The sequence below is a fragment of the Eretmochelys imbricata genome, chromosome 17, assembly GCF_965152235.1.
Source record: "Eretmochelys imbricata isolate rEreImb1 chromosome 17, rEreImb1.hap1, whole genome shotgun sequence".
Classification (NCBI taxonomy): Eukaryota; Metazoa; Chordata; order Testudines; family Cheloniidae; genus Eretmochelys; species Eretmochelys imbricata.
The window spans coordinates 6,275,503-6,287,578 of NC_135588.1; the positions used below are offsets into that span (position 1 = coordinate 6,275,503).

The 12,076-nt window shown below is 37.5% G+C and overlaps 1 protein-coding gene across 11 annotated transcripts in view; it reads right to left on the reverse strand.

Moving 5' to 3' along the window:
* BCAS3 (BCAS3 microtubule associated cell migration factor) overlaps positions 1 to 12,076 on the reverse strand; it is a 499,958-nt gene that overhangs the window by 140,092 nt on the left and 347,790 nt on the right. Inside the window, exon 24 of one of the 11 annotated variants that reach the window (XM_077836616.1) lies at positions 2,250 to 2,544. The exons of 8 other annotated variants lie outside the window; for them this stretch is intronic. In XM_077836616.1, coding sequence (XP_077692742.1) covers positions 2,540 to 2,544 — 5 coding nt within the window. In that variant the 3' untranslated portion in view covers positions 2,250 to 2,539. Of the gene's footprint in view, positions 1 to 2,249; positions 2,545 to 2,690; positions 2,786 to 6,720; positions 6,798 to 12,076 lie in introns of those variants that run through there. 2 more of the 11 variants (XM_077836617.1, XM_077836614.1) reach the window with 2 other exon arrangements.

The following is a 12,076-nucleotide window of genomic DNA, read 5'->3' on the forward strand; positions in this document are numbered from 1 at the left end:
TACTATCAAGCTTATGCTCAATTCATTTTGCTTTGTTGATAGGTAGCCTTATAGAGATAGCACAGAAACAGTGGTGATGCATACAGAATAAAGGCTTATATAATTAAAGAGAGACACAGCTAGATAGGCTAGATAGCTACTGTAGATCGTATGCAACCTTTCAAACCCAGCATTCTGATTTAGGATAGAAAGACCTATTTTTTAACGCACATGGATAGCAGTTCATAAACCAACCAATTAATCTATAACACCCAGAACTCCCTGGATTCAGCTAAAGCATCTCCATGAGACAACTCACCTGTTCACTGCTGTCTGGTAGCTAATTCTGATTGAGGAGCTAATAGGTACAGCACTTCTTTCTCAGTCATCACAGCTGTGACTCAGGGGGCCAGACAGATAACCTGGCTAGTGCAGATGAAACTGTGCGTTTTCCCCATAACTGTCTATGACCGCAATGTGATTAACTGTATTTATGATTATTATTATTGGTACTGCAGTCGTGTCTAGAGGTCCAGTTGACACTGGGGCCCTATTATGTTAGGTGCTCTACATAAACATAATAACAGATAGTATCTGCCTCAAAGAATTTATACTCTAATTATACAAACCTGTCAACAAGTAAGAGAAAAGAAGCATTGTCCTCATATGGGGAACTAAGATGCACAGAGATTTGGGAACTAAGATGCAGAGAGATTCAGCCTTTTTCTAGACCCAGAAGTTGCACCAGTTTGACTTAAATAGGGTTTAAAACCAGTTTAGTTAAACCGGAACAAAAAGCTATGGAGATTTCTAATCAATTAATGCTAAACTGGTTTAAACTGAAATAACCGTGTCCATATAGCCTTTTGCACCAGCTGGTTTAAAATCACGCCTAAAGTTAAACCAGTGCAAGTTTCTCACATAGATAAACCCCCAGTGACCTGGCCAAGGCCACATAAGGACTCTGTGGCAGAGCCAGCAATGGAACCCCGATTACCCGAGTCCCAGTCCAGTGGCTTAATCACAACTCCAACTTTATTCTCTCCAATGAACATGCTCACTGTGTGCACTGACACGACAACTGGTAGATGTTTTCTTTCTCAGCCTGTCAATAAACCTGTAGCCACTCAACTGTGAAGACGTAGCGAGAATAGTGTTATAGTTTTAGTGAAAGTACAGAAAAAAGGCAAAAATTAATTTCTGAATGGGACAACATAGTCAATGGAAAGATATGTTTACCAAAAAAGGGTGCCGTCTTCTCTTACCTCCTGCCAGCCTATGAACATAGATCAAGATTCAAAGTCAGACATCCCCATGCAAAAATGTAGAGGCACTCTTCAGTTCTATTCCCAGGTCTGATACAGACTCTCTCTCTGAGGCCTTGTGGAAGTCAGTTAATCTTCCTCATCTGTACATGGGGAAATTGATTACCTTCCCCTCTCAACAAAGTTATGTGAACTAAATTATGTTTGTAATGTGCTTTGAACATATAAAATGCTACATAAGTTCTTGCTATTACTAATGTATTAGATTTATTATGCTATCATGAGGTATCCTGGCCTTGTACTTCAGTTTCTTCTAATGATGATCCAGCTAAGCAGCAAAAGGACAGCTTCCATTACAGGTCACCTCAGGTCTCCTGAACCAAATATGCCCCTGGCTTTTAATGAAACATATGAATTCCAAAGGGAAGCCTACTATCCTTAGTACACAGAATACCTCAGATCTGCAGAATGTCAAAAATGTACAAGAAAAAGGATCTCTGATTATTGTTGTAATGGTTACGTCTTTTATGGACAAAATACGTGTGCGCACTTTTAAAATCAACAAATAGCAATGATTTTTAAGAAAGGGCTTGTGCGAAATGTTACTTGTTTATCAACGCAGAGTCCTAGAAAAAGATATTTTAGAAGTCTAACTCTCACTGTTTCTTCACTCCAGAACAGAATAAGATGTTACTGCACAGAAGGCACACACTCAGTCTAATATGTATTTTGAGATGGCAACATGTCAAAATGTAAGCTCCAAATTTATTACGTTTTGAAAATTTATGTTGCAACAGTTATTTTAATGCATCTAGATTAATAGGTTCAGATACAGTAATTCTACATTTAGATATATATTTTAAATCAAGCAGAACAATTGTGAGTTGCTTATTTTGAATTATATGTAAAGCTTTCCAAGTTAAATAATTTTTGCATAAAAGTCCATGTCACAACTTGCCCATTTAGATAAGTGATGATATATGTATAGAGAGAGATGCAAAATAAGATGCATATGTCTTACACTTTTTTTGCTTTTATCTCAGACTGGTTAAGTTTACTTGCAAAGAATCTGTTTTAAAAGTGGGCTTGTGTCATTTATTTTTTCCTTCATAATGTATAAAGAAGGTCTAAAACATTTGGTGAAGGTCATTTGATGTTGTTGATTTTTGGTTTTTACGTTGTTTTTTGCTTGCTTCCCACGTTAGAAATATCAGGAATGTCAACTACAGGCTTCACTAGTTTTGCTAGAGGACTTCTTCGGGATCACATAGGATGTGCATTGTTAGCACATGCACCTAAACTGGAGAGACACAGGTGTCAAATCTTTAACAAAGGCTTCCTCTGTCCAAAATAGTCATTAGTCACTTACATTAAAGAGGCATTAACAAAATCGAACTCCAGAAAATTTTAACCAGTATGACTAAAAATCCTTCCCTCTCTTAAGTGTTCAACTTTCAATTTCCTGTTTCTTTTGATGTCACCTTCTTATTAGTTCTTCAGCCATTATATCTTCCAGGCTAGACAGCACCCACATTTCTAACCTATAAAACAAGAGGAAAAAAAAGTCCAAACCCTTTAAGCTCCTCTTTGTAGATCAGGAAATAGCAAAAAAAGGGAACAAGTACAATTTTTTCCCCTTTGGAGTTTGCCCTTGAGCTATTATTATTATTACTAGCAGTAGTAAAAGTAGTAAATTATATATTATGATAGCATCCAAAAATCCTATGGCTCCGTTATGCTGGGTGCTGTATGACCACCGAAAACATACAATTCCTGTGCTGAAAGTCTACTGTAAGAGCTAACAGCAAGATAATAATCTGACACAAATGAAACCTAATGTTAATTTTTGGGAAGTGCAATAATATTCTAAAGCACATTTCTGACACAAAGGAAGATGCAATGAGACTAATATGATGCTTTTTAACCTTTCAGCATCCTGAGCTTTTTTTCATCATTTTGTTTCACTCGTTGATGGTCTTAGAAACAAGCACAAACGTACCCTTCCACTTTAGTATTAGATCACACCAAAAGAGCTAAGGTTTTAGATGAAACAAGAAGCTGAAAGTAAACTGATTACACATGCATCAAGTATACCAGTCACTAAGTATTTCTGGATTTTAGGGATAAGATACTCTCTTTGCTTATTACTGCCTTCTTGATCCAAAGAGATTGAAGCAACTGGTTTCAATTAGATGTTTTTAAGCTAGTAAAACTACATCCATAAAGACATATTTATAGAACAACTTAAAACTGGAAGAATTAAAATGACTACAAAACTGATGAATTCCATTCCCCCATCCCCCAGAATCATTTACTGACTATTAACAAGCAAAAAGCACTGCAATTTTAAGAATTAATCCACTTGTAGGAAAATTAAATCAGATACACTAGCAGGGATAATGATAAACTGATGGCTCCAGTGTTGTCAGTTTGCGGGTGATACAAGTTCATGTTGTCTGTGCTAGTGGCCACTCTGTTGGAACAAACATGAACAAAAAAGGTAACATTAAAAGTGCAGCAGCACCAGCTAGAATCAATTCTGTCACTGAATATGCAGACTTGTAATAAGTAGTATAGGGTAAATATTATATTTAATAAATAATCTGACTGATTCCAAGACTGCCAAACTTCAGCATGTGGAAACAAAGGAAGTCATAGTGATGACAGTAAATGAAAGAGAGATGATATTCATTTCCCTCAAAATGCCAGAACACAAAAGTACACCAGTGTGGCTTTGGTACACATGATTGCCTTCATCCTCATTAATGAATGACGAATATTCTGAGATTTATAGAAATGAAAATTAGTTCTGATAGGGTTTTATCCAGCAGTTGCTTAATAAAATGTGTCTAAAAAACTCTGCAGCATGTAACTACAAATATTTGCAGGACGAGTCTTTTCATTTGTACCCTAATGAATACACAGCAATGGCACCGTTTTTTTCATTTTGGCCTAGTAAAAAAATAGAAGAAAAGGAGTCTGAATGCTAGTCCAGATGGATTAATCGTTGTCTGTTTTATGGGCAAACAAAAGCCCCAATCTGCTAAAGCCGCGAGAACAATTAGTCAAGTACTCATTAACATGTATGTCCTGCTCCTGAATATCCAAATACTGAATAAAATAATTGGCTATTGGTCCCCAACTATCATCCTAAATTTTCACTTCATGAGGCAGGAAACATTTATAACCCAATGAAATCAGTGGGGCTAGGAGCAGGCCCAAAGCCATTAATTATGGGAACTGTTGTGAGCAAATCAGGAGTATGGGCACAATCCTGAGAAACCAAAACTGACATTCAGAGTTACATGTCAATGAATTTTTCAGGTACTCAGAATCTCTGGGCATGAGTGTTGTGTGCATGTCATTTTTAATATTATCATTATTATTAATAAATTATTGCTGTGAATCTTACATTTTCCTTCATCTGTTCAGTAAACATAAAAACTAGATAAGAAAAGAATACTTCAAAATCTTTTTGATTTGATTAAGCCCTTCAGTCTTCTACCCAGAGACTAGCTCTAGGAAAATATTTCCAATGTGGACAGTAGCATTCCATACAGCATGCATCTGTAGGACTAAAAGAGTGCCCTTTATTGGATATTCAGTATCTTGCCTGTCCCAAGGCACTTAGGATAAAGATATATTTATTTTGCCTTAGCATCCTGCAAAGTCCTCTCTATTACCGCTACACACCCTCATTGCGCAATGCAAACCAGCAACTGGGCGCTGAAGTCTTTATGCTGAGGCTTCCAGTTTATGACAGCATTACCAATAGTCCCACATGGCTTTCAAGCCAACTTTACCCCCATTTCATTTTGATCTTAGAGAAAAATGACAAACTTGGGTTAACTGATTCAAAGAATTCTAAATACCTTCCTTCCTCGAGCACAATCTAATTTGGATCTTAAAAAATAAAAATAAAAATAAAACCCAAACAAACCTGGATACAATACACCATTTTAGATAAATTACCAACTGCCCTTTTACATAGTCTTTGTTCTGTTGCATTAGAGAAACAGGGAACCAATGGCTGCACTTTCTTTTTGTTAACTCACTGCCGGGATCTCACTACTGAGCCTGCTGAGATATATACAGAAACATATAATCAGTGAAATTACTTAATGCACCTATACAAGATACACAGCACGACGACTTAAGTTCAGTCTCTTAAGCTAATGTGGCTCTGACGACTAGTGAATTTTTGACCTTCCAAAAGAGTCTTTTCTTTTCAACATGTCAAGAATAAAGATTAAAATATTATTTGCAAACAGGAAACTCACTAATTGCGAGTTGAATACCACTGCCTTTATTCACACAGATATTCTCACTAACTTCAACACAACGTCCTGAAGGCTTAAGCCTTACTCATATGAGTAAAGGTTGCAGGATAAAACCCAAAGTGATATTTCATACCATCACACCCAAATTAGCGAAGCAAAACTATAGGATGGCAGTGAACATAAAAGCAAGGGAAATAACATGAACAGTGGAGCAGTCAACAATTTAGCCTGAGGCACAACACTAATGCAAGAGTAATTTCAAAGCACCAACTGAACCAACTAAGGTGACAAAAAATGTGTGTTATAATAAACCTAAAACAACACTTGCTGCCATTCCTGCCCTTCATCAAGATCAACACAAAATACAAACTAATGCCACAAAATGTCAGCAGCAGCATCATGAAGGGTACAAATATTAAGCAATAAATCATTTGTTCCTACGAGAAAGGAGGACTAAAGCAAGAATCCTGAACTGGAGGCCAGGTCCAAAGCCCATTGAAGCCAATGAAAAGACTCTCATTGACTCGGTGGATTAGGCCCTAGTCATTATACTGAAAGTAAAACATCCCAAGCAAAAAAACTTTTACTCATGGAAGGATGTGTAAATATCCACTATCCACAATGCAATAAAAGACCCGGAACAGCTGACTTGGACTTGTGGGGCTTGTGTTGCGTGGCTATAAAACTGCAGTGTAGCTGTTCGAGCTCGGGCTGGAGCCTGGGCTCTGAGACTGATGGGGGACAGTCTCGGAGCCTAGGTTCCAGCCCCAGCCAGAACTGCTACGCTGCTGTATTTAGCTCTGCAACTCAAGCCCAAGTCAGCTGACGTAAGCGCCGAGACTCGATGCCGTTGTGTTTTTGATCGCAGTGCAGACGTACCTTTAGAGACACAAATCAAAGAATCACCAATGGTTTTTCACTTAACCCACTAAACAAATGGGTTATCTTTAAAAACAGATATGTGCTTCTCCCCTAATCTTTATGATTATTATTTGTATTACAATAGCACCTAAAGGTTCCAGCTGAGTTCAGGGTCCCATTGTGCCCTCGTTTATACCAGAGGTACATACATTCAGTCAGAGACAATCTCTGTCCCAAAGAGCTTACAATCTAAGTAGACAACACAGTCAAAGGCTGGGAGGGGAACCAAAAGCACAGAGAGGTGTCTTAAGTCATACAGTCTGTGAGTGGCTGACCTAGGAATAGAAGTGAGGTCTGCTGACTCCAAATCCCTATGTTCTGGACCACACTGCCGTTCAGTCAGACGTGCTCTCTTTACATAAAAACAAAACAAAACAGGTGAAGGTATTAGATAAATAAATATATAATTTATGTGATACAGAAAGAAACTTTACACATTAACACATTATAATAAGATCATCCCTCTTAAGATTTATCGTAAAACAAATAAGCTAAGTTCAGTTATTTTAGACATGGGGTTGTAACGCAGTAATAGTGTATTTTCGAATGTACTATAAATCTGGGAATTTAACTAGCTAAGCCCCAAAATGTGTATATTACAGTAAGGATTTTCTCAACTTTCTACAACTGTATCCTACTATTGCTCTTAAGATATTTTTAAATCTTATTTTTCATTCAGCTCAGAGATCAGTGTATGTCAGCAAAAGTAGGGCATTTCTGGACACAAATCTCTTTGAATAAGCCAGCCTGTGACCAGAACATACTCAAAGAAAGTCTACCAAGTTCAAAGTCTCATCCTGCTCTTTTTGCTAACTATGATATTACAAAAATCCCTTTAACTAATAAGTTCCCCATGTGAAAAGCCACTACACACACAAACCTACCGAGCGATGAATCATTTTAATGAATTACCCCAGAGAATCAAAAGAGTAGGAAAGGATTTCAATGTCTACAGTTGACAATATGAGACTACAAGCTCAGATGTTCTCCTCTTCTCCCCAACCTATGGATCTGGTGCTTGGGTATAAATAAAACACTGCAAAGACACTGGCTCTGCTCCATTAAAAACTGAAATAATGGGTCTTAAACAGAAGTAGCTTCTATAATACACTGGTATTTAAGTGTTTCAGCTGTTGAATGGATTTGCTGTAAGCAGAGTAGACAGAAGAATACAGCGAAGGAGAACTTTTAATCTTCGCAAGTTAAAATGACCTTTAAATTTCATTTGTAGCTTTTAATACATACGAGATTTAACTTTTACTTTACACTCAGGTTTAAAACTTGGGTTTTAGACCCAAGGTTGTTGAGAGAATTTCCAGGCATTTGGGAGAGTTGTGAGCTCCAGGGCACTTTATCCATCCAATAACCATCTGTAACACCTCTCACTTAACACAATTGCATACCACAGGACTGTTCTGTGATGCCACATTCTCATACTAATGGAAATGTGCCAAGAAGGGAGGGGCTTTGTTGTTTTGTTTTTAAAAAACATTCTGTAGATGAAGCATTATGTTTATAAAAAGAAAAGGAGTACTTGTGGCACCTTAGAGACCAACCAATTTATTTGAGCATGAGCTTTCGTGAGCTGTAGCTCATGCTCAAATAAATTGGTTAGTCTCTAAGGTGCCACAAGTTCTTTTTGCGAATACAGACTAACACGGCTGTTACTCGGAAACCTGTCATTATGTTTATACCAGTTTTCTTTGAATGGTTTGGTGCTTGTCAGTCAAGTGCTTCTTCTATTGACACTCTCTCTCTCTCCTTCTGCCTACTCGCTATCCTGTTTAGATACTTACCTAATTACACATTCCTTCTTTGTACACAATTCAAATATCTTAACTTATATGTTTACATGAGGAATAAAAGAAGATAAGACAGACTGAATTGGGACATACAATTCTTTCATATGATGCAGACTACTGAAAAGATTAAATTTCACTACTAGGTACAAAAAATAAATCCCAAAACAACCCTTCATTGCTTCCTCACAAATAATATTTCAAACTCTTACACAAGGTATATTTTTGGTTGTAAAAATTGAGATGCTACACAATTTATGGGGACTTGAATATAGTACAGTATATTTTCTCTCAAGAATGCACAACAGAATACTAGTTCTGAAGAAGTCACAGAAACTATTAAACTGAGGACACAAACCCTCAGTGAAAACCTATACTTTTTGAATTAAGTTTATATGTCAGTGGATCTTCTAAGTTTGGTCTGTGCTGGTTTTCTAATATGGGTTTCTAGTCTTACTTCCCATGGGTATTGTACACTGATTTTTTTTTCTAGGTTGGAATTACTCAACTGGAAGTTGATTGAGGGCACATTAGTTACAGGAAACATAATGGGAAATAGAGAGTTTATGTATATTCTAGACAAAGCAGTGTTCATAGCATCATTTCTGATCACAAGAAGAACAGGCCAATCAGTCAACAAGAAAGTGGCCCACTGCAATCAGTTCCTGCCTTGAACAGTACTGATTTTTTTACAAGTTATGTCTTCTGCTAAGGGGGTAAAGACAGTTGTCATCAACCTGCATATAAAGTGATTCAAAACCAGTTAATGATGGTCCTGAAGTTAATGATGGTCCTGGAATGTCATCAGTAATATACTGATATGATCAACAGATATATTTAGAAAACTGTTGTAGATCGATCGAAATAATACGCACTATTTATCTGCAAATGAGCAGATGGAGAGAATGAAATGTTGAGCTCTCTTTTCAGAATGTCGTTTTCCCCCAGTGATTTCATAGCTATAGCTTTATTCTTGAGAGTGGACTCTTAGGATGCAGAGTCTTGTCTAGGTTGCAGTCTCAACAGTGCCCAGCACAAATAAGAAGTGCTTGTCACCAGTGCTGCAGTCACATAAACAAGCAGCAGCTGGATGAGAAAAGGAGGGCATGTCAGCTCAGAGCGGCAGAAAAGGTTTTTCACGGCAGCTATTTGCAACCCTCCAAGGAGCTACAGAGGCTGCCCATTAAAACCCTGTTAAAACACTTCTGATGTTGTCAGCAGTGGAGAGCTGAAATAGCACAGTGATCACTGAGATGCTATCTGCCTCAAGCAGTTCACTGGTACTGTCAATACTATGAGCAAGAAGGTACAAGATGAGCAACAACCTAATTTCTCCATCAAAATTTCATAAACTCCCTGAGCTGGTAGAAACTCGAGATGGGGGTAAACACATGACAGCTGATAAGCTGATCATTCAGGAAAGATGATCATTGATCTGGAATCTTTTCCAAAACCTTTGAAGTTTTAAGCCAATTTACACTCTGAAACCAATGGCGTGTAAATCTGCATCTAAAGGACAGAAAAAGGAATTACAAGGAAGTCCATTAATCAAATGCCCATAATCATCTTCCCACCCTCCTACTTATTGTGAAAAGTTTTCTTAAATATATGTAATATGAGAAGGAAACCTTGCACAATTGTGTGTCTGTGTATATATATACACACACATACACACACTTCAAAACATCTTAAAGTACTACATTTGATGCCCCCCCTCACATTTGTAGATATATAAATGTGGCATTTATACATATAAATTTAGCATATATGTATTTCTTCTCACATTTCTATGCACTGAGTTATAAAAGGCTTGATTCAGTAGCCACTAAAGCATTTACGCATGTAGTCTCATTGGGCTACAGTGTGTGCCTTTTACTCGCTATGAGAGCAACCATACTGAAATGCAAAGGGCTACTCACAAAACAAGGTGTTACTCAGTGTGAATAAAGAGGGAAGAATCTGGTCCGTTTACTTCCATGCTATTATTTCCATGAATAAGTGCTTCTTCTGGTAAGTAATGGCTACAGAAACAGAGCCAACGTGAAGAATTATTTAATGATACAGTAAGGAATACGTGCTTAATTATGAATTTAATGTCTTGGCTATAATTTCATGAGAAAAATAACTGAGTCACCCACCTCTCAGCTTTCCAGCTTTAAATGAAGACACACATTGTTAAAGAACGTTGAAAAATACTTCTGGTAGGAATGGCTTAGTTACTTATATGGGAACCACGACAAATGTACTTAAGTTCTTCAGAATTCAAATTGTGTGAAACTGAATGCAAATTAATCAACAATACCATTGTTTCCTGGACAATCTCTGCAGGACCTCAATGTAAAAGACTGTGAAACTTCTAGACACATCATATGTTCCCTTCTGTTTATGCGGCCCAACACTCATTGTAGAGAGCCAAAAGATGTGGAGTCCTTTTTAGGGACAAAGCAGAGAACTGTATGGTGCCATTTGGAGTAGAGGGACAGATTAGATGCCCGCTGTTCAATATACGGTGACTATTCTGACCCTCTTATAGTCAGAGGTTTTGTGCTCATACACCAGTATTTGCAAATGGCCTCTACATACAGTCAACATGCTTATATCATTTCATAACAAGTTGAAGATTTCTGCTGAGAACACATTACTATTTCCCACAGCAACAATGATTTATTTGGACCAGACTGGCAGTCCCTATGCAGAAAAAAAAGGACTACAGAATCAAGCCTACTCACATTATGTGTCTTCCATAGTAAAGTATATTATTCCTCAGTGCATTATACATAATAATTTGGTTTTCCTCTGATTCATCCCCCATATTCACAGGCCACAACTTCATTTGTGCAAATTTGCGTTCTATGCGGAACTTTGCTGGGGAACAATATTTGGTGATGCAAGTTTGGATGGCATGATACCACAGAAGAGATGCTGGCTTGTGGTTGCTTTTGTGGCCGATGTATAAAATATCTGCATGTTACTTCACCCTATAGCTTCCCCCCCAACACAACTGGAACATATGACTCAGTGCTTGGAGAAACGGGAGCAGAAAAAGGATCTGTTCAGGACAGTAATTTCTTTATGAAGTTGCAGACCTAGTAACAATGATTTCTTGTGAAATTTAAAACGCCAAGTGCTGGCCTCAGCAATCCCTTCTAGGTTGAAGAGGCCTGGCGGGTATATTTTCTCCTTGATGTGCAAAGAGTTATACATGAGATTATACTCTTCAATCTTTCTGCAGGGAATTGGTGTTAGCTTCATTAATTCAGTGCCACTGAACTCTATGGAACTGGACTAACATCACATTGGACAGCAATTAGGCCAATCAATGGGAGTTAAGTGCCTAACCTGCTTAGGTGCTTTTTTTTTTGAAAATCCCACTTGGTGCCTAAATGTATCTTTAGGAACCTAAATACTTTTGAAAATCTGGCCTTTAGTCTTTCCTTCCTATGTGAGGAAAAAGCTTAAAAGTATTCAAAATTAGGACACAGAAATCAACACATGACTGTCGATTTATTCACCCTGGTCCCACAAGCCCAGAAATTAAATATCTGCCTTTATCCACCCAGCTTTCTCTGCCTGTACTGGATAAAGATGATGACACCATACAACTAGAATATAAACAAGATCACAACAATTTTAAGATGAGCATAACTTTTACGGGATCAAATAACCTTAACAACCCAGGCAGTCAATAACCAGTGCAAATAAACTCTGGTAAATAATAGCTGTTCTAACACTAAAAGCATGTGTGATATTCATGAGGCAATAAAATCTCCGGAATAGTTTGACACTTCTGTAATACAGTGTATTTTGTTCCATGGGCAAGGAAATTGCTAAA